The sequence below is a fragment of the Micropterus salmoides genome, unplaced genomic scaffold, assembly GCF_014851395.1.
Source record: "Micropterus salmoides isolate LMB-PRFRI ecotype aquatic unplaced genomic scaffold, ASM1485139v1 Ms_hic_scaffold_1, whole genome shotgun sequence".
Taxonomy (NCBI): Eukaryota; Metazoa; Chordata; class Actinopteri; order Centrarchiformes; family Centrarchidae; genus Micropterus; species Micropterus salmoides.
In genome coordinates, this window is record NW_024040040.1 from 1,155,978 (window position 1) to 1,181,685 (window position 25,708).

Here is a 25,708-nt window from a genome sequence, read left to right on the forward strand (position 1 = left end):
GTGGTTCGTCCTTCTTGGTGGTATGCTGACATTACCCTGGATACCGTGGCTCTTGATACATCACAAAGACTTGCTGTCTTGGTCACAGATGCGCCAGCAAGACGTGCACCAACAATTTGTCCTCTTTTGAACTCTGGTATGTCACCCATAATGTTGTGTGCATTGCAATATTTTGAGCAAAACTGTGCTCTTACCCTGCTAATTGGACCTTCACAGTCTGCTCTTATTGGTTCAATGTGCAATTAATGGAGATTGGCCACCAGGCTGGTCCAATTTAGCCATGAAACCTCCCACACTAAAATGAGAGGCGTCTCAGTTTCATTGTCCAACCCCTGTACCTGTCTATCTGCTGACCTGTCTATCTGCTGACCTGTCTCTCCACTTGTCTGCTGACCTGTATCTCTACCTGTCTCTCTTCTGACCTGTCTATCTACCTGTCTATCTGCTGACCTGTCTATCTGCTGACCTGTCTCTCCACTTGTCTGCTGACCTGTCTATCTGCTGACCTTTCTCTCAACGTGTCTGCTGACCTGTCTCTCCACTTGTCTGCTGATCTGTCTATCTGCTGACCTGTCTCTCCACTTGTCTGCTGACCTGTCTATCTGCTGACCTTTCTCTCAACGTGTCTGCTGACCTGTCTCTCCACTTGTCTGCTGATCTGTCTATCTGCTGACCTGTCTCTCCACTTGTCTGCTGACCTGTCTATCTGCTGACCTTTCTCTCAACGTGTCTGCTGACCTGTCTCTCCACTTGTCTGCTGACCTGTCTATCTGCTGACCTTTCTCTCAACGTGTCTGCTGACCTGTCTCTCCACTTGTCTGCTGATCTGTCTATCTGCTGACCTTTCTCTCAACGTGTCTGCTGACCTGTCTCTCCACTTGTCTGCTGATCTGTCTATCTGCTGACCTGTCTCTCCACTTGTCTGCTGACCTGTCTATCTGCTGACCTGTCTCTCCACTTGTCTGCTGACCTGTCTCTCCACTTGTCTGCTGACCTGTCTATCTGCTGACCTTTCTCTCAACGTGTCTGCTGACCTGTCTCTCCACTTGTCTGCTGATCTGTCTATCTGCTGACCTGTCTCTCCACTTGTCTGCTGACCTGTCTATCTGCTGACCTGTCTCTCCACTTGTCTGCTGACCTGTCTATCTGCTGACCTGTCTCTCCACTTGTCTGCTGATCTGTCTCTCTGCTGACCTGTCTCTCTACTTGTCTGCTGACCTGTCTATCTACCTGTCTCTCTGCTGACCTGTCTCTGTCTCTCAGGACGAAGGCTCTGGTGTTGGAGTTATTGGCAGCGGTGTGTTTGGTCAGAGGAGGACATGAGATCATCCTGTCGGCCTTCGACAACTTCAAAACTGTAAACAACAACAACACACAGTGTCAACACACTACACACACACTATACACACAGTACACACACTACACACACTACACACACACTACACACAGTACAGACACAGTAGTATACTGACCCAATAATGATCTAATGAAGATCTAATGGTGACCTAATGGTGATCTAATCATGATCCAATAGTGATCTAATGATGATGTAGTGATCTAATAATCATCTAAAAGTCATCTAATTGTGTCCCAATAGTTACCTAATGGTGACCTAATAGTGACCTAATGGTGACCTAATAGTGACCTAATGGTGACCTAATGGTGATCTACCTCCACAACCTGTCCTCCACTCACTTTGTCTCAGTGGAAGCATCCGCTCCACCTCCCCTCAACACCTTCTCCTCACTGAGGTCAATGATGTCGCCCAGTCTGTGCTCTACACTGAGCTGGTGCCTGGATAGCCTGTGTCCTCTATCTACCAAGCCTGCTCGCCCCGAACCAGCCCCACCTGTGGCTAACTGATACCATCCAAAGGCTGCATACTGATCTCAGAGCCGCTGAAATAAAATGGTGAAAAAACAAAGACCTTAAGGCTACCACATGCTCCTATCCTCCTTCTCAACCATCACTCCAACCAGGGTGGTGGGAAACTTGGGTGTCCTGATTGATGACCAGCTGTCCTTTTCAGACCATGTTGCTGCTGTCTCTCAGTCGTGCCGCTTTGCTCTGTACAACATAAGAAAAAATCAGGCCCAACCTCACTCAGTACGCCTGGTTTCTGATCAGCCCAAAAGGACTCATGTCTCTCCATTACTCAGTGACCTCCACTGGCTCCCCGTTCCTATGGCTGCATACAGAGTGACTACTGATTCTGGTTCTGACTACTGTTCTGCACCATCTACCTAAACTCCATAATCCAAGCCTACGTTTCTTCTGGGCCACGACGCTCCTCCAACAAACGCCGCCTGGCTCTGCCATCCTTTCACACAAAGCAATCCCAGTCCCTGTTCTCATCTGTGACACCACGAAGGTGGAACGAGCTACCACACGCCATCAGAGCAGGGGCGTCCCTCTCTAACTTCAAGAAAATGCTGAAAACTCTTCAGAGAACACTTCCTCTTATAACACCTCTAACTCCTAACATGCACTTCCTGTGTTCTTCTTCTATCCCCTTACATTTCTCTTGTATTGGTTGCACTTTTTGTTAACTTACTTCTTTCCCTAGGTATTCACCCCATTGATGCCATACGTGCCATTAGCTCTTACTAGTATTTATTGCGGCCCCTACTAGAATGTATTGTCAGTTGTAGATCGCGTACTGTATTTGATGCTCTGTTAATGCTTGTATGTCGATCCTCAAATGTTTGGATAAAAGCGTCTGCCAAATGAGTACATGTATATGTATATCTAAAAGGGGTTCTAATGGCGATCTGTTAATGATCTAATGGTGACCTTATGGAGATCTAACAGTGATCTAGTAGTGATCTAATAGTGATGATGAGGAAGTAACTTATGACTTGGCTTTTTCTAACAGTTCTGCTGACAGTGTTTACTTTAACTGTGACATCATGACTTTTCACATGATTAGGTCACCGGCTGTATGACTTCTTTGTTGGTGCCCGAGCTCTCGAGCAATCACAGAATCAACAGCTGTTCACACATGTGTACTAATACACTGTATGTATGAGTGGTCATGTACATGCATGGTAGACTGGATGGGACAAGTGTAGTTGATTGGTTAATTGATTGATCTGTTGCAGGTGTGTTCAGAGACGATGCGTTTTGAGAAGCTGATGGAACATTTTAAGAACGAAGACGACAACATCGACTTTTTGGTATGGTGACTTTTATCTGAACTGTCAGTCCTTCCTGTTGGATTCATTCTAGACTTCATAGTGTTAGGAAACATTATTTTAACTTTAGGGTTACCTGAACATAACTTACCTGTGATCCAGGCTTAATTAGCTTGTGTCTGTCTGTGGTTGTCAGGTGGCCTGTATGCAGTTCATTAACATCGTGGTTCACTCGGTAGAGGACATGAACTTCAGAGTCCACCTGCAGTATGACTTCACTAAACTCAACCTGGACGAGCACCTGGAGGTAACTAGGACACAAGATCCACTCCCAGCCAATCACATGTGGGCTGATGATTAAAGGATAAGTGTATTATTAACCTGTCTCTCTACCTGTCTCACCTCAGAGGCTGAAGCACACAGAGAGCGACAGGCTTCAGGTCCAGATTCAGGCCTACCTCGACAACGTGTTTGACGTCGGGACGCTGCTGGAGGATGCTGAGACCAAAACTGCTGCTCTGGAACGAGTGGAGGAGCTGGAGGAGAGCCTGGGCACGGTAAGAAAGACAGGTGGAGAGAGAGACAGGTGGAGAGACACATAAACCAGGAGAAAGAAGAACCAAACCTACTGCTCTGGAACGCGTTTAGGATCTGGAGGAGAGCCTGGACACGGTAAGACAGACAGGTGGAGAGACAGACAGGTGTACTGACTTGTCTTTCTCTGTCCTCAGATGTCAGAGCGGCTTCTGGATGTGGAGAACGAAGCGATGCTGAAGATCGTCGAACTGGAGAAGCAGCTGATGCAAACCAACAAGGAACTAGACCACATCCGGGTCAGTGCTGTTACCATGGAAACAAACATTTACATTTACATTACATTTACATTTATTCATTTAGCTGACGCTTTTATCCAAAGCGACTTACAATTGCTATATTTATGTCAGAGGTCGCACGCCTCTGGAGCAACTAGGGGTTAAGTGTCTTGCTCAGAGACACATTGGTGGATGGGTCACAGTGGGGGAACCCAGGTCTCTCACACCAAAGGCAGGCATCTTATCCATCTTATCCATTGCACCATCAACACCCCGTCACCTAGTCACCATGGAGACAGAAAATGCTAATGAGAGATATTAAAGAACCGTCTTGTGTCTCCATTCCTGTTTGAAGATACCAGGCTGAAACACCCGAGCCCCTGTCAGGTGGAACGACAAGTGAAGAAGTGAAATGCTGAGAATGTCTTGCATTGTAGCTGAATATTTTATGGTGTAAACATGTTTTGATGGTATTTCAAGATACCAATTTTAGGTCCCAAAAGGTACTGAATAGTTTCCGTAATGCAAACATTCTGTAAAGGTGCCCCTAAATGTTCCTTTACTGTTACTGAAGGTTCTGAAAACGTTCAGTAAACGCGATGGAAGTATCCAAATAGGACAAAAAATAACATTCTAGGTCAACACCTAAATGTTCTGCAAATGTTTTGGGAATGTTGTGTAGAGACCTAGAGGGAATGTCCAAGAGGGCAGCTGAAGATATATTTATATTCTATGGTAATGGATCCTTACACATTTCCAGGACGTCCTGAATGGACTATCAAATAACGTTCCCCAACCCTTTAAAGAACTCCACAACGTGACCGCCTCGGAACATTCTAGGAACATTACAGGGCGACGTCCTTGATACCAGTGGGGATGTTCTCAGGACGTTCTGGGAATGTAAAAGTTTAGCTGGGTCTCTACCTGTCAGCTGACCTGTTTTTGAAAGTTCAGATAAAATAGTCTCAGGGCTGTTCACTGATTCAGTTCTCAAAATCTGAGACCTGGACCTGCTCAATTCTTTTGGTCTCAGAATCTTAGAACTGGACCTGTTCAATTCTTCAGTTCTGAGAATCTGAAAACTGGACCTGTTCACTGGTTCGGTTCTGAGAATCTGAAAACTGGACCTGTTCACTGGTTCAGTTCTGAGAATCTGAGAACTGGACCTGCTCAGACCTGTTCAATGCTTCAGTTCTGAGAATCTGAAAACTGGACCATTTCACTGGTTCGGTTCTCAGAATCTCAGAACTGGACCTGCTCAGACCTGTTCAATGCTTCAGTTCTGAGAATCTGAAAACTGGAGCTGTTTACTGGTTCGGTTCTGAGAATCTGAGAACTTGACCTGCTCAGACCTGTTCAATGCTTCAGTTCTGAAAATCTTAAAACTGGACCTGTTCACTGGTTCGGTTTTGAGAATCTGAAAACTGGACCTGTTCACTGGTTCAGTTCTGAGAATCTGAGAACTGGACCTGCTCAGACCTTTCAATGCTTCAGTTCTGAGAATCTGAAAACTGGACCTGTTCACTGGTTCGGTTCTGAGAATCTGAGAACTGGACCTGCTCAGACCTGTTCAATGCTTCAGTTCTGAGAATCTGAAAACTGGACCTGTTCACTGGTTCGGTTCTCAGAATCTGAGAATTCTTTGGGTCTCAGAATCTGAGAACTGGAACTGTTGAGAAAAAAGTTTGCAAATGTTGAAGTTTTTTTCTCTGTGACACTGTAAACACGTGTGGGACTCACAGGTGTTCAGTGGTTTTCCTCCAACAATACCTTCATACTTCTGACCTCTTACACCACCTAACTGTAACCTGTGCAGCAACATGTTGTACTGTCTCTCTTAACACACCTGTTACATGTGCAGGATGTGTACGCAAGCACTAACTCTCAGGTGCACACCTTGCGGCGGATGGTTCGGGAGAAGGACCAAACAATCCGGCGCCAAAGTCGTCTGGAGCGTCAGGCTCAGGAGGCCCAGCAGGCCGGAGGACCTGGAGCTCCTCAACCCCAGAGAGGAGAGGGGGATGGGGGGGTGGCTGACTCCGCCTCACCTTCACCTCCACCCTGTCCTAACCTGTCCCCTAGGTGAGAGACGCCGCCGTTTACGAGACAGACTAAGTCAGAGAGTAGCTGGTGAACATTTAGCAGCTAAAGAGTCAGATGTGTCCTTCAGGAGGTGCTGGAGACCAAACACAGAGCTAACATAGAGAGAAACATGACTGACCAAGAAGCAGCTGTAGCTGCTGGAGGTCGTTCACTCAGAGGGGCTACACATTCAGCGCTGCCCACCACCCAAACAGCAAGAATCTATGAACTGTTGACAAGCTAACCTGATATGTTTCTGGATAGCATTGTGGTCAAACTACGTTAGGCTAGCCAGAACCACAGAGACACGGCTAAGCACTCTGGTATAACAACAACAACAATTAGCCATTTGGCTGATGCTTTTATCCAAAGCAACTTACAATTGCAATTTCAGACGTCACACGTCACTGGAACAGAATCACTGCTTGTCTTTTCCTGCCACAGAGCAGGACTGGAGGGTCACTGCTCACCCCTATAAAGGACCAATAAAAGAGTTCTGAAGTTTCCAAAGTAATTAGTGACTGCTTTGTGCCAGCGGAAAACTGTTTGCTAACATGTTAGTCACAGCTACTTAATGATAATAAGCCAGACTGTGTTGTGTTTACAGACTTGTTGATTTCTGCTGGCTAAAAAAAATTATTAATTAATTTAACAGAACTCAGCTCTAAATAAGTTCAGCCACAAAAAACCTCGAACATTTATTTTCACAGTCCGGAGACCGTGGCCTATCACAGCATGGGACCGGGGATAGGCGGAGCTCCAGACATGCCGCCCCCACCCCCGCCCCCGCCTCCACCACCAATGCCAGGCACAGGTAAGTTTCAGCTCCACCAGTCCGGGCGCTGCAGTAACTACCTGATACTGAATTCCTGCTAAAAGGTGCTACTTCTGCTACCACATCCTTCTAGTACTCCAAGTGAACATCACTTCCAGTATGATACTAAACTTAAACAACACCTGTTTTTGCTTCTTCTCTTCTTTCAAGTCTCCAATGGGTCGTACCCTGCACCTCCCCCCCCTGCTCCTCCCCCTCCCCCCCCTCCCCCTCCTCCCCCCTGTCGGACCAGCGAGCTCTCATCCTCTGTCCCCATGCCCCCCCCCCCTCCCCCTGTGGCCCCGCCTCTCCCGGGGTCAGGGGGGTCGCCCACAGTCATCTTTAACTCGGGACTTGCAGGTGAGACTGATGCGTTCACAGGCTGCAGAGAAAGTAGGGAAGATAAACACTCACTTTCAGTTAAAAGTCTCACATTCAAAGACAAATCGAGAAATAACCAACCCAGGCTGAACTAACCACACCCACCAGTGATGTCACTGCAGTGATGCTTTCTGTTAACATCACTAATGTCTTGATAAGGTTACCTAGTACATCTGAGGTCAACGTTTTTAATGCACACATCATTTTAACTGATACTGTCCGTCTGTTGTCCGAGTTTCTGTTGATGTGGAAGATGTTTCTAAGAACCATCTGATGAGCAGGGATGTTAATGTCTTACTGACGCCTCCTCCTCTGAAAGGAAGCTGGCCTGGTTCTCACTGAGCTGCTGTTTACTGGGTTAGGGTAAAAGTCATGATCTGTTGCTCAGCCTGGTGTTTGCTGCAGCTTAACACGTTCGTTCATCACAAACACCGGAGTCACAGCTGTTCTGTTTATTTATCACAAGAGTTCTGTCATGCTACAAGTGAAATCTGACCTGTTGTGAATTTAATGATACTAATGTTGTGTTTTCTCTCTTTTTGCTGACAGAGGGTCCTCTCAAGTTATTCTGTACGTTTACTTACACTCTTTCTATCTTTCCATTCCTCCATCATCCCTCTAGAAACCTCTCCTTGACACTAAGCCCCACCCATCAGCCTCCAGCACAGCCAGCGATTAGCTGGTTTGTTGACCTCTTTAGTTTGGTCAGAGTGAAGGTGAACGGGATATAAAGTCAAATGAAAGATTCTCTGTGCGAGCTGAAAATGTTTTAACTTGACTTGATCAATGGATCATCCATGTGGAGAGAAAAGAGCAGAAACTGAGAGAAATAAAAGAGTAGTAGAGAAGTTAGAGAACCGTTCTGAGATCACAGTCTGATCAGGGTTAGAGAACAGATCTGAGATCAGTCTGATCAGGGTTAGAGAACAGATCTGAGATCAGTCTGATCAGGGTTAGAGAACAGATCTGAGATCAGTCACAGTCTGATCAGGGTTAGACAAAAGCGGTGCAAAATTTATCAACACAGAACTGTGACTGGTCGTCTTGGTAGCACTGCATTTCCTCCAAGCCCACAGGAAGTGCTTCGTACTTTAAAGTAAATTTTACTCGTGGCCAAACTAGCGGCTGTCACACAGTGCATCAATATTTTTGAGCGTCACCCCGCCACATGACACGTTTCACTATCAGAGTTTGATCCATTTAATCGACAACATTTGGAAAGTCTAGAAGAGCGCACGATTATTATTTTACCCCAATTCAAGTTAGTGGAGGGCTGAACACAGTGGATGCTATAGAGTTAGGGCTAAGTAGCATTTTGGCAGAGTAATTGCAGAACAATGCAGACACAAGTATAAATGCGTGGTTACTTGCATAGCTCACACTGTAGGATTAAGGGCAGGGGTATAAAACCATGACCCCAGCCTCCCCTCCAGGCTGTTATCAGTCTAAGTCTGGTTTAATAGCATATGAGCTTCTGGTACCTTTGGATGGGGTTCAGGGTTCAGGGTTAACCCCCCCCCCTTCTGTAGTCAGATCATTCTCCGAGTAAATCTGCAATGGACAACCTGTCTCCCTGCTCACCTGTCCCTCTCTCACTACTGTGCAGCGGTGAAGATAAAGAAGCCCATCCAGACGAAGTTCAGGATGCCGGTGTTGAACTGGGTCGCCCTGAAGCCGAGTCAGATCAACGGGACTGTGTTCAATGACATCGACGATGAGTCCATTCTGCAGGTAAGTAAAGAGACGCTCTGAATGAAGTTCAGTTATTGGCGTGATAAAGTCTGTGAAGGTTCTCAGTCATCGAAGTCCAATAAAGTTGCCCTTGACCTTAACCTTCCTTGTATACCAGACAACCCTAAACCGGGTCAAGAAGGAGAGGAGCTGCTGAGGAGTCAGTTTATTTGTTAACTCACAGCAATAAGAGTGAGTGGTTGACCTTTTTTAACCCTGGGTTTCACCTGCCAGGCTGCCCTGTCTTATTGCTGGATGGTGTCAGGACTGAACGGCCTGAAGGAAAGCCTGAAACGCAGTAATCAGGGCTGACATTTCTACATTTTCAAGAAGAGCTCTCCTAAAAAGACTAATACTTCTCATCCTCCCGTCTGTCTGTCTCTCATGACCTGGATCTGGAGGTTTGAGGAGCTGCTTCAATTTCAATTTTATTTATATAGCGCCAAATCACAACAACAGTTATCTCACAGCACTTTTCATAAAGAGCAGGTCTAGACCGTACTCTGTGATGTTATTTACAGAAGCCCAACAGTTCCCACCAAGAGCAGCACTAGGCGACAGAGGCAAGGAAAAACTTCCTTTAAGAGGCAGAAACCTCGAGCAGAACCATGACTCAGGGTGGGCGGCCGAGAGAGAGAGAGAGAGAGAGGAGGAGGGAGGGGAGGGAGGCAGCCTACACAATATCCACACAGAGGTACAGACAGTAAAGGTGATGTTGCTATAGACTAAATGAAAAATGGTACAGATATTTATATAGTGTTAATGGTAACAGTCGTAATGTTAATGATTATAATAACAATAATAACAATAGGACTAGTAACAATAGTTGTTGCAGCAGAGGGTGTCGAGCAGGAACACGGGGGCAGCAGGTGACCCGCAACCACAGATCCAGACTCCACAGCTCCAGAGCCAGAAAACCTGCAGGAAGTGATAGGAGGAGAGAGGAGAGGACGAGAAAGCACAAGACTACCAGAAAGGGGAGAAGTTGTGTTAGTAACATGCAATAATGGGATAGGTTGCATACAGAGGGAGAGAAAGTAGAGGAGAGAGGAGCTCAGTGCATCATGGGAAATCCCCCGGCGGTCTAGGCCTATAGCAGCATAACTAAGGGATGGTTCAGGACTACCTGAGCCAGCCCTAACTATAAGCTTTATCAAAGAGGAAAGTCTTAAGCCTACTCTTAAATGTGGAGATGGTGTCTGCCTCCTGAACCCAAACTGGAACCTGGTTCCACAGGAGAGGAGCTTGATAGCTGAACGCTCTGGCTCCTAGTCTACTTTTGGAGACTCTAGGAACCACAAGTAACCCTGCATTCTGGGAGTGCAGTGCTCTGGTGGGGTAGTAAGGTACTATGAGCTCTTTAACTACCTGTTTCTCCCTCTATAAACCTGCCTCACTCTCAGGACCTGGATGTGGAGGGGTTTGAGGAGCTGTTCAAGACGAAGGCTCAGGGTCCAGCGGTGGACTTGACTCTGTCCAGACAGAAGCTTCCTCAGAAAGCTCCGTCCAAAGTCTCTCTGCTTGAGGCCAACAGAGCCAAAAACCTGGCCATCACCCTCAGGAAGGCCGGCCAAGGGCCAGAGGTCATCTGCCGGGCCATCCACACGTAAGTCACAGTCCACCAGTACCAATAACACAAGCATCATTTCCTCCGACTGTAACTCTACTAGAGACAAACTCTATGAGTAGCAGGGTGTCCTAACCAGAACCAGGCTGCAGCAGGGTCAGGCTGACTGAGGCAGAACATCGGCACACTTTGCGCCGTTCTGACAGCAGACAATCAGATCTGAGCAGTACAAGACAAGACTGCCTGGTTTTATTTCATGGGTGCAGAGTCGGACCCAGTAGTCACTCTGTATGCAAGCATTAGGGACTTGAATTTGATTCTGGAGGCCACGGGGAGCCAGTGGAGGTCACTGAGTAATGGAGTGACATGAGTCCTTTTGGGCTGATCAAAAACCAGACGTGCTGCTGCGTTCTGAACCATTTGTAAGGGTTTCACTGCACAAGCTGGAAGACCTGATAGGAGGTCAGTGCCGTAGTCGAGATGAGAGGTAACCACGGCCTGTATCAGAAGCTGGGTGGCGTACTGAGTGAGGTTGGGCCTGATTTTCCTTATGTTGTACAGAGCAAAGCGGCACGACCGAGAGACAGCAGCAACATGGTCTGAAAAGGACAGCTGGTCATCAATCATGACACCCAAGTTTCTCACCTCCCTGGTTGGAGTGATGGTTGAGAAGTCAGTTTGTAGTTTGATGTTATGGTGGATAGATTGAGTTCAGTCTTAGAGAGGTTTAGTTGAACGTGGCGAGGGTTAGGTGTGGTCACTGTTTTGCATTCGGTGGCACAGTTTCGGACAAGAACGAGGTCAAGGAGTACCTTGCCAGCTTTGTGGGATCGGGGGGCTGAGAAACCGTTCTAGATCAAAGGAATGAACCAGAGACAGGAAGTCTGCTGAGTTTGATTTGTCTAAGTGAATGTTCACGTTACCGAGCACAAGTAACAGACAGTCATGCTCTGGGATTGAAGACAGCAATGTATCTAGCTCCTCTACAAAGTCACCTATTTGTCCTGGTGTACATTATATCACAATCACTGAGACTTTTACTGGAGCGGTCACCGAGACAGCATGATATTCAAAGGAGGCATATTGATTTGGGGCTAGCTGCAAATGAAGTAGTGTGAGTCCAACTGCCAACAGGTGCATTAGAACTGATTGCACCCAGCTGAGAGATCGCCCTCCGGAACAGATCACATGTTAGTGTGTGTCACTGTCACTTTCGTCAGACCAAACTAAACAAAATATATTTCTCAAGGACCTAGATGACTAAACCGAGACGATGACAAGGCGGTTAACCTCAGACGTGTGTTCTGATTGGCTACCTGGAGACTCCCTACAGCAGTGCTTTAGCAGTTCTACATTTAAAGTTCTGGTTCAGATTTAAAGGACTCCCTGTACGTGAACAGTCTGGTTTGTGTTTCTGCAGGTTTGACCTGCGAACAGTCCGGGTCGACTTTGTGGAGTGTCTGATGCGTTTCCTGCCGACGGAGGCAGAGGTGAAGCTTCTACGGCAATATGAGAGGGACAGAAAGCCTCTGGAGGCTCTGAGCGACGAAGACCGCTTCATGATGCAGTTCAGTCGTATCGAAAGACTCAGTCAGCGCATGTCCATCATGACCTTCATGGGCAACTTCACTGACAACGTCCAGATGTTAACGCCGGTAAGACAGACAGACAGGTGGAGAGTTAAACAGACAGACTGGTGGAGAGTTAAACAGACAGACTGGTGGAGACAGACAGGTGGAGACAGACAGGTGGAGAGTTAAACAGACAGACAGGTAGAGACAGACAGGTGGAGACAGACAGGTGGAGAGTTATACAGACAGACAGGTGGAGACAGACAGGTGGAGAGTTATACAGACAGGTAGAGACAGACAGGTGGAGACAGACAGGTGGAGAGTTATACAGACAGACAGGTAGAGACAGACAGGTGGAGAGTTAAACAGACAGGTAGAGACAGACAGGTGGAGACAGACAGGTGGAGAGTTATACAGACAGACAGGTAGAGACAGACAGGTGGAGAGTTAAACAGACAGACAGGTAGAGACAGACAGGTGGAGAGTTAAACAGACAGAAAGGTGGAGAGTTAAACAGACAGACAGGTTGAGACAGACAGGTAGAGAGTTACACAGACAGACAGGTGGAGAGTTATACAGACAGACAGGTAGAGACAGACAGGTGGAGAGTTAAACAGACAGACAGGTAGAGACAGACAGGTGGAGACAGACAGGTGGAGACAGACAGGTGGAGAGTTAAACACACAGACAGGTAGAGACAGACAGGTGGAGACAGACAGGTGGAGAGTTAAACAGACAGACAGGTGGAGACAGACAGGTGGAGAGTTAAACAGACAGACAGGTAGAGACAGACAGGTGGTGATTTAAACAGACAGACAGGTAGAGACAGACAGGTGGAGACAGACAGGTGGAGAGTTAAACAGACAGACAGGTAGAGACAGACTGGTGGAGAGTTAAACAGACAGACAGGTGGAGACAGACAGGTGGAGAGTTAAACAGACAGACAGGTGGAGACAGACAGGTGGAGAGTTACACAGACAGACAGGTGGAGAGTTATACAGACAGACAGGTGGAGACAGACAGGTGGAGAGTTAAACAGACAGACAGGTAGAGACAGACAGGTGGAGAGTTAAACACACAGACAGGTAGAGACAGACAGGTGGAGACAGACAAGTGGAGAGTTATACAGACAGACAGGTTGAGACAGACAGACAGACAGGTGGCGACTTATACAGACAGACAGGTGGAGAGTTAAACAGACAGACAGGTAGAGAGTTAAACAGACAGACAGGTGGAGACAGACAGGTGGAGAGTTAAACAGACAGACAGACAGGTGGAGAGTTATACAGACAGACAGGTAGAGACAGACAGGTGGAGAGTTAAACAGACAGACAGGTAGAGACAGACAGGTGGAGAGTTAAACAGACAGACAGGTAGAGACAGACAGGTGGAGAGTTAAACACACAGACAGGTAGAGACAGACAGGTGGAGACAGACAGGTGGAGAGTTAGACAGACAGGTGGAGAGTTATACAGACAGACAGGTGGAGACAGACAGGTGGAGAGTTAAACACACAGACAGGTAGAGACAGACAGGTGGAGAGTTAGACAGACAGGTGGAGACAGACAGGTGGAGAGTTAAACAGACAGGTAGAGACAGACTGGTGGAGAGTTAAACAGACAGACAGGTGGAGAGTTATACAGACAGACAGGTGGAGAGTTATACAGACAGACAGGTGGAGACAGACAGGTGGAGAGTTATACAGACAGACAGGTAGAGACAGACAGGTGGAGAGTTAGACAGACAGGTGGAGACAGACAGGTGGAGAGTTAAACAGACAGGTAGAGACAGACTGGTGGAGAGTTAAACAGACAGACAGGTGGAGAGTTATACAGACAGACAGGTGGAGAGTTAAACAGACAGACAGGTGGAGACAGACAGGTGGAGAGTTATACAGACAGACAGGTTGAGACAGACAGACAGACAGGTGGCGACTTATACAGACAGACAGGTGGAGAGTTATACAGACAGACAGGTGGAGAGTTAAACAGACAGACAGGTGGATGAGACCTGTCTCACTGTCTTGTGTTTCCTCTCAGCAACTCCACGCCATGATCGCTGCTTCAGTTTCTATAAAATCGTCTCAGAAGCTCAAGAAGATCCTCGAGGTCAGTCTGTGTACACGATACACTGCATGTATAAATACACAACCTGTCTAAACGATACACTGCATATATAAATACACAACCTGTATGCACGATACACTGCATGTATAAATACACAACCTGTATGCACGATACACTGCATGTATAAATACACAACCTGTATGCACGATACACCGCATGTATAAATACACAACCTGTATGCACGATACACTGCATGTATAAATACACAACCTGTATACACGATACACTGCATGTATAAATACACAACCTGTATGCACGATACACTGCATGTATAAATACACAACCTGTGTACACGATACACTGCATATATATAAATACACAACCTGTGTACACGATATACTGCATATACCCAATCCGTGTACACGATATACTGTATATACACAATCCGTGTACACGATACACTGCATATATAAATAAAGGACGTGAATATTAAATGTCCATAGAAAGACATGCAGGCTGTGACAAGTGTGTTGTTGCAGATCATCTTGGCTCTGGGAAACTACATGAACAGCAGTAAGAGAGGAGCTGTGTACGGATTCAAGCTGCAGAGTTTAGACCTGGTAACACTCATACTCACTAACACACCCCTGATTGGTAATCTGGAAGGGATATGATAATGAGATGATAATAAGATTGTGTTTGTGTTCAGCTACTGGACACCAAGTCGACAGACAGGAAACAGACGCTGCTTCATTACATCTCCAACGTGGTGAGAGAGAAATATCCTGCAGTGTCTCTGTTTTACAACGAGCTGCACTATGTGGACAAGGCTGCCGCAGGTGAGTCAACCAATCACAGCGCTTCAAACACCCCGTGTTCTCCTCTCCTGCGTGTCGCTCACCTGCGTGTCTTCACCTGCATGTCGCTCACCTGCGTGTCGCTCACCTGCGTGTCGCTCACCTGCGTGTCGCTCACCTGCGTGTCCTCACCTGCGTGCTGCTCACCTGTGTGTTCACCTGTGTGTCTTCACCTGTGTGTTGCTCATCTGTGTGTCGCTCACCTGTGTGTCGCTCACCTGCATGTCTTCACCTTCATGTCGCTCACCTGCGTCTCCTCACCTGTGTGTCGCTCACCTGCGTGTCCTCACCTGCGTGCTGCTCACCTGTGTGTCTTCACCTGCATGTTGCTCACCTGCGTGTTGCTCACCTGCATCTCCTCACCTGTGTGTTGCTCACCTGCGTGCTGATCACCTGCGTCTCCTCACGTGCATGTCGCTCACCTGTGTGTCTTCACCTGCGTGCTGATCACCTGCGTCTCCTCACGTGCATGTCGCTCACCTTTGTGTCGCTCACCTGCGTGTCGCTCACCTGCGTCTCCTCACCTGCATGTCGCTCACCTGTGTGTCTTCACCTACGTGCTGCTCACCTGCATGCTGCTCACCTGCGGCTGCTCACCTGCGTGCTGCTCACCTGCGTGTCGCTCTCCTGCGTGCTGCTCACCTGCGTCTCCTCACGTGCATGTCGCTCACCTGTGTGTCTTCACCCGCGTGCTGCTCATCTGCGTGCTGCTTACTTGTGTGTCCTCACCTGCGTGTCGCTCACCTGCGTCTCCTCACCTGTGTGTCGCTCACCTGCGTGTCGCTCACCAGCATGTCTTCACCTGCGTGTCGCTCACCTGCGTCTCCTCACCTGTGTGTCTTCTCCTGCATGTCGCTCACCTGCATGTCGCTCACTTGTGTGTCTTCACCTGCGTGCTGCTCACCTGCGTGCTGCTCACCTGCATCTCCTCACCTGAGTGCTGCTCACCTGTGTGTCGCTCACCTGCGTGTCGCTCACCAGCATGTCTTCACCTGCGTGTCGCTCACCTGCGTCTCCTCACCTGTGTGTCTTCTCCTGCATGTCGCTCACCTGCATGTCGCTCACTTGTGTGTCTTCACCTGCGTGCTGCTCACCTGCGTGCTGCTCACCTGCATCTCCTCACCTGAGTGCTGCTCACCTGCGTGTCGCTCTCCTGCGTACTGCTTACCTGTGTGTCTTCACCTGCGTGCCGCTCACCTGCGTGCTGCTTACCTGCATGCTGCTTACCTGCGTGCTGCTCACCTGCGTGCCGCTCACCTGCATGTCTTCACCTGCGGGTTGCTCACCTGCGTGCCGCTCACCTGCATGTCTTCACCTGCGGGTTGCTCACCTGCGTGTCCTCCTCTGTGTTTCCTCACCTGCGTGCCGCTCACCTGCATGTCTTCACCTGCGTGCTGCTCACCTGCATGTCCTCCTCTGTGTTTCCTCACCTGCGTGCCGCTCACCTGCGTGCCGCTCACCTGCATGTCTTCACCTGCGGGTTGCTCACCTGTGTGTCTTCACCTGCGTGCTGCTCACCTGCGTGTCCTCCTCTGGGTCTCCTCACCTGCGTGTCCTCCTCTGGGTCTCCTCACCTGTGTGTTCTCCTCTGCGTCTCCTCACCTGCGTGTCCTCCTCTGCGTCTCCTCACCTGTGTGTCTTCACCTGCGTATTGCTCACCTGCATGTCCTCACCTGTGTACAGTGAGTCTGGAGAACGTGCTGTGTGATGTGAAGGAGCTGCAGCGCGGCATGGAGCTCACCTGGAGGGAGTTCAGCATTCAACACAACTCCACGCTCAAAGACTTCATCAGCAGGCATGAATCACGACTCAACAAACTTCAGGAGGACGCACGCATTGCTCAGGTGAGACAACACTAACATGCTGATGACAGCTGTCTAATCACAGCACAGTGCAAAGACTCGTTATTTGCATAATGTCAAAACCTTTTCAGGGCTTTTAAAGTACGAGCTCTTTTTGATTTGTAGTCCTAACTTGGTAGTCCTCTACAAAGTTAGGACTACAAAGTTAGGACTACAAAGTTAGGACTGCAAGTCAGGACTACAAAGTTAGCACTACAAAGTTAGGACTACAAAATTAGGTCTACAAAATCAGGACTGCAAGTTTGGACTACAAATTATAGTATCTGGAGTATCTGGAAATCGAATGTACCTTTCCATCGTGCCTGAGATTGCACTAAGTACTTGGGACAGCACACCCGAAAGACTGCTTGGGGAAACCCCAGCAGAAACAGATACAGTATGCTGGAATGACCCAGATGCAAGGAAATGCCAGCAGATCGTGCTTCATCCAGCCAGAGGGAACAATCCCTGACCGTCCGCACCGTGCCCGGTCGCTCTGCAATCTTCTGTCCCTGTACGCCCCAACGCCCCATTCCCTCTCCGATACCTACAATGGGTTGTTGCTGTTACGACCGGTGCGCTGTGAACAGTTGGTGATCGTTCCCTCTGGCTGGATGGATTTTAGGCGTGATCCATGCACTACCGCAGCTGGGGGCTCTCCGCAGGCTCTACTTCTTTCATTATGGCTGTGTCTCACTCGCCAGTTTGCACCTTCCTTTCAAACGTATTAAATACAGATGCTGTTGCACTCACATGAAATTGCGTTTAGACTTGGTAGATCACACTGCGTGTAGTGAATAAATGTATTTGCATGTTACCCTCCCATTACTTTGCACAATAAGATTGAAACTCCCCAAATTGCATATTCATTAAGGCAAAAGTAGTAAATGAACAACAGATGCCATCTTGCACTTTTGAAAGACGTCATTCTGCATGCACACCGTTAGTACATCAGCTTACGTGCTAATTTGTTGGTGATATCAAGTTTGCACACATTTTTACTCATGCAGACCTTTAAGTAAATCTGGCCCTTTGTTTGGACTCCAGGACGCATTTGAAGACGTGGTCAAATTTTTTGGAGAGAGCTCAAAGACGATGCCACCATCTGTCTTCTTCCCCATCTTTGTTCGTTTCATCAAAGCATACAGGGTGAGTAAACGCAAAACATCTCAGACTCCTCCCACTCAACAGGGGGCGTGGTCTAACGTGGTCTGAAGCTCCTCCTAAAGGTACAGTCAGGACTTGTTATGAATTCATTGGTGTTGAAATGCTGACATGCTGGAGGCAGGGCCTATAACCCAAAAAGAGACTGGTGTGTATTTACTGTGTGTTTGTGTGTTCAGCTGGCGGAGGAGGAGAACGAGCAAAGGAGGCGCCAGGAGCAGATGTTACTGGAGAAACTGGAGCAGGAGGAGCAGCAGGAGGAGGAGGAGACCAAGGTAAGACTGACCTCTTACCTGTGGTGGTCAAACACTCACTGATGGATCGTTATCCATTTTTCTAAGTGGACAAGTGGTTTCACTTAGAAAGTTAGAAAGTGGGCTCCTGACATGACACTCGTTACATGACACTCCTGATGTTACCTGACGCTCTTTTCATGACGCTCGTTACATGACGGACAGCCCTCAGTGTTTTTAAATGTCAAATTTAACCCCCCCCCCCGCCCCCCACAGTCTCCGTCCCACAGGGGGAAGCGGCAGCAGCAGGAGTTGCTCACTGAGCTCAGACGACGACAAGGGAAAGACAGCCGCCATGTTTATGAAGGGAAGGACGGCGCCATAGAGGACATCATTACAGGTATGTATGTCTTCATAGGGGAACAAGTGTTTCCCGGCTGTTTTCTGATTGGCTGCCTTTGTTTTTTTCACCTGCAGCTCTTAAGACCGTCCCCTTCACGGCCCGATCGGCCAAACGCAGCTCTCGCTTCTTCTGTGACCCCGCCCACTCTGAGGAACACTACTGAGGGATTACATCAGAGAGAGGGCAGGCTCCAGCTGAGACCACGCCCACTTCTAATCAATGACCAATTAGCACTTTCAACACTTCTGATCAATCGATGTGAACTGATGACATCATGTTTTGTATGTTATTTTATTGGTCCATTTGTGCACAGACCAGGTGCCCAGACATCACCTGACCTCTGACGTTTGACCTCTGACCTTTTAAGTTTTTGTTTTCACATCTGCTGTCTGTTCCACTCTGGCCTGAACGCTGTCAAACCAAACTCCATTCAAAAATCTGGCAACTTAAAGTCTGTTGACTGCACACAGCTGGAGGAGCAGCACCATGTACAACAACACACCTTGTTTCTGAGCGGATACTAAACAACATCAACAGGCCGATCTGGAGTCAGTCCGGCTCGAGATCCAACAACCTCAAGACAAGAAACACTCAGTGTCTGTTGTGGCGGTCTTGACCTTTTGATCATATCACATGGTCTTCCTCAGCAGGTGGTGTTTTCCATTTTTAGAGCCCTTTAGGAGCTCTTTTCCATGTGGGTAAAACATTTAGATTCAAGTTCATCCTAAAATCAAAAACATTTAAACATAAAGCTCCACCACAACTGGAAAATTCCATCTGCTATGTGGTATGGCTGAAAGACAATCTCAGCTACACGTTATTAAAGGACTAAATAAAGTTCCTTTCCCTTGACCTGGAGGACAATGTCCTCGGGTTGGGATGAATCCGTACGATGAAGACATGGTTACAGAAACATGATGTTCCTGCCCGAGTTGTGCCTCATTTTAAAAAAACATTATCAACAAACTGTAGGCCGGTTAAATGTAATGTTCAGAGTCTGGTGTTGTTAAGGTCACGTGTTCACCTCACAAGTGCTTTACCAACAGCTACGACTGCAAAGACTTTCCAGAAGGTTCTGGCTCTGTTCAGTCGGTGAGGAAACTTTCAGCTAACTCTACATGTCAATCATTTCTTAGAAACATTCTGAAACAAAGGTCAGCAGGATTCTGTTCCAGCCTCCGAAGTCCTGGTTCAGGGTCAGAAGGTCTGTGGTTCTTCTGGGTTCCTAAAATCTGTGTCTTGTACAGGGTTCTAATCCTTTCACTACATTGTGTACTACTGTCTTCTACTGTATTTAACAGCCTTACCAGAGTCAGGGATACACAGAGTCTGGCACGTTTCTTAGCCCCCTCCGACGACAAACAGGAAACAGTGTTATCATAAAGCATTAGCATTCACAAACAGAGGGTCAAACTGACCTTTAGAGCCAAACTCTGTTTATCCGTCCTCTGGCTGGACCCCCCTGAAGTCCTGCTGTTAGCCCGTTAGCATAGCACCAGACCCACTCCAGCACAACTTCAGTCTCCAACATGTTTTATCCAGTAACTTAATGGAAGTATTTGAATGCAGTTTGAAGCACCGCAGTGAGGGGGCGCTGTAGCAGACAACCGAACAAGGACCGTCTTCACCCGCTCCAGGTTTGACTCCACACAGCTGAGAGTCCGGACGGATTCATGAAGGAGTGCTGCTGAGGCTCTGGACATGGACACCCCTGGACCAACGTGGACGGACAGACCTGGACAGATGGGAACAGGCCCGCAGTGCTGTCCTCCAGTGTTTCTGGGGTCCCCGTTTGCCTGTCCGGTCCCAACAGTCCTGCATCAACACTTCCTCCCCCTCCCGTCCCTCACCCCGTCCCCCTCTTTATTTCAGACCTTAAACCATCATTTCAAGTCAAAACAAGAGAAAAAGTGAAACAGCACAAGTTTTCTACGTGTACATACATTTTCTAGAGAGCTGTGTAGCGTTGCTCGTACTGTTTGGTGTTTGTTGGATGTTGGTGGTGATTCTGCACTTGGTGGTGTAAATAAAACGCACCCTGTCTCCATGACGCTGCCGTCTCTCACTTTAGACATCTGATGCTTCAGTTTCTCAGTGCTGTATCAGCAGCTCGTGGACCCGAACGAGTCCTCGACTTCCACATGAGGCTCCCGGAGGGGCTGGATTCTGATTTCTGATGTAACCAGCTCTTGACCCGGCCCGGTTCTGTCCTCCGTCTTCCATTGCATATCGTACCCTCTTAGGGTAGCCGGTCGTCATAGCAACGCCGAAGGAAACTGCCGTGAAGTAGTCTTGTTTGAGTTTAATGAAGAGATTCAAGTTCACACAAAGTTAAAAAGGAAGTGGATGAAGCCGTCGGGTCCTTAAGAGAAGTCCAGCACAGAGAAAGGACCACAGACACATGTACTGAAAGTTCCCCTGCAGCCACAAAGTAGCCGTGGTTCCACCTCAGCTCACTGGAGGTACCAGATGTGCGCGCTGGGAAAGTTTTAAGCCTTTCATGCAGGAATTATTAAAAACATTATCGAGGTTCTTTTGAACAGCTCTTGCAGCACAGGAGTAAAATTCAACTCATGTTTTAACGTCATGTATTTAACAGCACACAGGTAGCATACTTTCATCTCAGTGTGTCAGAGACATAGTACTACTTCAGACTTGTTTCTGTACAGTACGTGAGTACAACACGTGTTTTATTTGGTGTGAAAAAAGTGATAGTATGTGAGATGCACGTCTGTTTTGTTATAATTCATCACATCTTTGAAAAGTAGGGCAGATATGATCACAGGCACACGTACAGAAACTACATCTCCTCTGGATTTTAGTTTGGAAAAATAGAACGGAATAGAAGAGAGTATCCACGGTTACAGAGTTGATCAGTAAAGTGGCCTGGAGAACATAACCACGGTTCCTTAATAATAACTGTGGACATGAAGGGTTCTTGAAACACCTGGCCACATTCTTCTCTCCGTTTATCCATTTAGAAAAGCTGTGTCCTCGTCTCTTTTCTTTGACCACGTTAAGGACGCTGTCCCGGCAGGTTTGTTTTTAGGATGCGTTAGGGAGCGTTCTCCGGCGTATCGAGTATTTATACGCACTCTATTCAGATATTGTTATGTTCATTCTGTGGTACTTCATTAACACGGTGTGCCCTGAAGTCACATTACCCACAATCCTCAGCCGCTGGTCCCAAGTTTTATTCAAAGTTACAAAACAATGACTGATTCTGATTGGCTGTTGAAAATCTGCCAGTTTCCTTGTTTCTGATTGGTTGTCAGTCTGTCATTTATTTAGTAACAAATATTTAGCATGAAGTCACGATGACATTTTATTGATCCACTTAATAACTATTGATCATTAACAGCTCTCTGACAGGATTAATCCAACAGGTGATCACTTCCTGCAGTTGATCTGTGCTGTGATTGGCTGTTCAAGTCTCCTGAAATTCATCCAGAGAATGAGTTTGAAGGACGACCTTTGACCCCGAGTCCTGTCACCTGCGCACACACACACACACACACACACACACACCTGTCAGCATCACCAGGTGTGAGACAGGGAACACAGGTGAGTCTGTGAAACAGTCTTACCCTGAAAGTGTCTCCGGCCAGCGGCTGCTGTCTCTCTGATTGGTCAAGGCCCAGACTGGCTGAGGTCACATAGAGGTCAGAGTAGTCCGGACCTCCGAAACAACATGAGGTGGTCTTCATCACCGGCAGAGAGACCGTCTGCAGCCGAACACCTGAGACAACAGGTGGATCATCAGCAGCAGCACTTTGGAACAAGGGCACATACAAAACCTGAACCAGCAGAACCAGTAGAACCAGTGCTGATGGTCTCTATCTTCATCCATTTAGAACCTGAACCAGAATGATCTGTACTAGTACTAATGGTTCTAATGATGGTGGGCTTCAGTTATTTAGGACACATACTGAAACCTCATCCGTCCTCCGGTAGAACCAGTATAACTAACCAGTAACAGGGTCGATGTTAATGACCTGTCCTCCAGTTTAACCAGTATAACTAACCCGTCGCAGGGTCGATGTTGATGACGCGTCCTCCATTGTAACAGGCCACCCAGAGACGACCTTCACCGTCAACCGTCATCCCGTCTGGAAGCCCCTCCCCCTCCTCCATACGGTACACTACACGGCGGTTACCTAGGCAACACATCAAAACATAGTATAAATAACAGTATTGTGTCACTGATTGAACAGCAGCACAACTTTCTCATTATGTATATGTTGTATTTGTATTATAAACCAGAAATACTGCAGTACAAGTACACAGTTACCGAGGTGTCCCGTGTGTGAGTTGTAGTCGAAGGCGTCAACGGTCAGAGACAAACTGTCGATGTAGAAAAATGTCCGGTGATCAAGAGACCAGTCCAACCCGTTAGATATGTCCACCTGAGAGACAGATGGGTCAGTCCAGGTGACCGACAGGTGACAGACAGATACTGACAGGGGATCTTACCTGGTCCAGGTGTCTGGTCACAGTCAGGTCAGAGGTCACAGAGAACAGGGATCCTTGTTGTCTCTGAACCTCCGCAGGTCGGACCTCCTTCCCCATTGTACCTGAAATACTATACAGTGTTACCATGGAAACGCTACTTCAGAAAGGAAGGTAGACAGACAGGTGACTAGAAAGATGACCAGACAAGTAGACAGACCAGTAACCAGACAGACAGGTAAACAGGGAGGTAGACAGGTAAACAGACCGGTAAATAGAGTAGACAGACGGGTAGACAGAAAGGTGACCAGACTGACCTGCCAGCAGGCGTCCTATCGGATCGACCTTCCCGTCATTCAGTCGGTTGTTCGGTTTGTCACCATCAACCTCCACCAATGATGTCATTGTCTGAGTCGACCAATCAACGGCCACAATGCTGCGACCCACGCCTGCAACATAACCACCTGCCCTGCGAGGAACCACGAAGCCCACTGTGTCACCTGAGGATGGACGCGCAGGTGTGATTAATACTTCATTGATAAACTCAGCTGAATGTTTCCTACGTGCTGATTGGGTGACCTGTCTCCACAGACTGGATCTGATTGGTCGCTGGGCTCCAGCGGTGGATTTTCTGTCCAGCGATGTCAACAAACAGCAGCGTCTGTTCTAGCTCCTCCACACCGGCCCTTCACCAATCAGAGCGCTCGCCTTCACCGCACACTGCACCTTCACTGATGACATCATCTGTACCTGTCTGAACGGACCAATCAGAGCGTCAGCCCGTGTAGTGGCTATATCAATCTTCTAGCCCCGCCCGGCACTAGAAGAGTAGTTTTAACGCACTTTGTTCCTCTTCGCCGATCCAGCATTCGAATAATTTACCATCCTACAGAAAGGAACCTTGATCCTACCAAAACATTGTAGCTGAATGCACGTGTGTGTAAATCAACTATCAATAAATTAACTCAAAAATGATGTCAAATAAGGTGAGACATGCTGATCAGCTAAAGCCGTTTATTAATTAGACCACGCCCACAGTTACTATGGTCAGGGATTAGCCAATCAGATGCCGAACTGTCCATCAAAATCAGTGAATCAGAACTACAACCAAAAATACGGGAAGTCTTGAAATAATACTACTGTTCTTTAAATATAAACAAAAAACGTTTCCATGGAAACAACAGGGACACTACACTAAAATAACACATCCTAAATCTGAATGAGTGAAATAATCTCATTAAATACTCCTTTCTTTACATAGTTGAATGTGCTGACAACAAAAATACACAAAAATTATCAATGGAAATCAAATTTATCAACCCATGGAGGTCCTGCACGGTGTTGGGCTGTAAGCACAACCCCCACCTGTGGACGTCGGGCCCTCGTACCACCCTCATGGAGTCTGTTTCTGACTGTTTGAGCAGACACATGCTGGAGGTCATTTTGCAGGGCTCTGGCAGAGCTCCTCCTGCTCCTCCTTGCACAAAGGCGGAGGTAGCGGTCCTGCTGCTGGGTTGTTGCCCTCTTACGGCCTCCTCCACGTCTCCTGATGTACTGGCCTGTCTCCTGGTAGCGCCCCATGCTCTGGACAATACGCTGACAGACACAGCAAACCTTCTTGTCACAGCTCGCATTGATGTGCCATCCTGGATGAGCTGCACTACCTGAGCCACTTGTGTGGGTTGTAGACTCCGTCTCATGCTACCACTAGAGTGAAAGCACCACCAGCATTCAAAAGTGACCAAAACATCAGCCAGGAAGCACAGGAACTGAGAAGTGGTCTGTGGTCCCACCTGCAGAACCACTCCTTTATTGGGGGTGTCTCGCTAATTGCCTATAATTTCCACCTGTTGTCTTTTCCATTTGCACAACAGCATGTGAAACTGATTGTCAATCAGTGTTGCTTCCTGAGTGGACAGTTTGATTTCACAGGAGTGTGATTGACACAGAGTTACATTGTGTTGTTTTAGTGTTCCCTTTATTTTTTTGAGCAGTGTATTTACTATAGAGTATTACAGTACTACTCATCCTAATACTACTGCTGCTAGTACAGAGCATGGTTACTGCACATTGTACTGCTGTGTCTTGGTACTTGATATGACACTGTTATACTAGAATCTACTGCAGTATTGCAAAGTACCACTCAGTGCATCATAGTACTACAGGTACAGAGCGTAGTGCTGCTGCTCGAAGTTTTAGATTACAGGACTTGCAATAGTTCGAGGTGAGTTAATGTTTTAACTGTTGCTGACTCCACGTTTCTCTCTCGCCAGACTCCATTAACGATCCGTCCGTTTTTGTTGCTGCCTTGCTTGTTGACGCACAGATCGGCTGGACTCTTCACTCCAGACTTCATGAATATTATGGATTTTAATTAAATCGGCCGACAAATAAAAGCCCGCAGGACGTCTCGTGATGACTTTCAGGACCAGATCAGATTCAGGTCAGCTCCTGTCTGCCCGCAGCAAGTGCTGGAATACTGGTTGTAACTGAGCGCAGTTTGGTGCGCGGATGAACGCCGACGTGAGTCACGATCACTCACAAATAACTTTATCCCACTGAAGTGATCTCAAAGGCCCGCTGGGCTCCAGGTCAGGACCGAT

At 47.7% G+C, this 25,708-nt stretch overlaps 2 protein-coding genes across 2 annotated transcripts in view; one reads left to right on the forward strand and one right to left on the reverse strand.

Annotated features, from left to right (window-relative positions):
* Positions 1 to 1,180: 1,180 nt before the first annotated feature.
* The window catches only part of LOC119915541 (formin-like protein 2), a gene marked incomplete at its 5' end in the record, with an annotated part of 26,408 nt that continues 1,880 nt past the window's right edge, over positions 1,181 to 25,708 (forward strand). The window contains 21 exons of the mRNA XM_038735102.1: positions 1,181 to 1,357; positions 3,102 to 3,176; positions 3,331 to 3,441; positions 3,542 to 3,691; positions 3,866 to 3,967; positions 5,808 to 6,028; positions 6,739 to 6,875; positions 7,014 to 7,202; positions 7,773 to 7,793; positions 8,830 to 8,954; positions 10,358 to 10,560; positions 11,942 to 12,176; positions 14,132 to 14,200; positions 14,698 to 14,778; positions 14,868 to 14,997; positions 16,699 to 16,859; positions 17,904 to 18,005; positions 18,200 to 18,295; positions 18,530 to 18,653; positions 18,731 to 18,812; positions 22,691 to 22,793. Coding sequence (XP_038591030.1) covers positions 1,181 to 1,357; positions 3,102 to 3,176; positions 3,331 to 3,441; positions 3,542 to 3,691; positions 3,866 to 3,967; positions 5,808 to 6,028; positions 6,739 to 6,875; positions 7,014 to 7,202; positions 7,773 to 7,793; positions 8,830 to 8,954; positions 10,358 to 10,560; positions 11,942 to 12,176; positions 14,132 to 14,200; positions 14,698 to 14,778; positions 14,868 to 14,997; positions 16,699 to 16,859; positions 17,904 to 18,005; positions 18,200 to 18,295; positions 18,530 to 18,653; positions 18,731 to 18,812; positions 22,691 to 22,793 — 2,694 coding nt within the window. The remainder of the gene's footprint in view (positions 1,358 to 3,101; positions 3,177 to 3,330; positions 3,442 to 3,541; positions 3,692 to 3,865; positions 3,968 to 5,807; positions 6,029 to 6,738; positions 6,876 to 7,013; positions 7,203 to 7,772; positions 7,794 to 8,829; positions 8,955 to 10,357; positions 10,561 to 11,941; positions 12,177 to 14,131; positions 14,201 to 14,697; positions 14,779 to 14,867; positions 14,998 to 16,698; positions 16,860 to 17,903; positions 18,006 to 18,199; positions 18,296 to 18,529; positions 18,654 to 18,730; positions 18,813 to 22,690; positions 22,794 to 25,708) is intronic.
* LOC119910807 (regucalcin-like) lies at positions 21,961 to 23,864 on the reverse strand. Its single transcript, XM_038729638.1, is given in 8 exon segments — positions 21,961 to 22,150; positions 22,244 to 22,395; positions 22,682 to 22,813; positions 22,948 to 23,062; positions 23,130 to 23,230; positions 23,423 to 23,605; positions 23,685 to 23,780; positions 23,783 to 23,864. Coding segments are annotated over 8 exon segments (897 nt in total). The 5' UTR covers positions 23,850 to 23,864; the 3' UTR covers positions 21,961 to 22,099.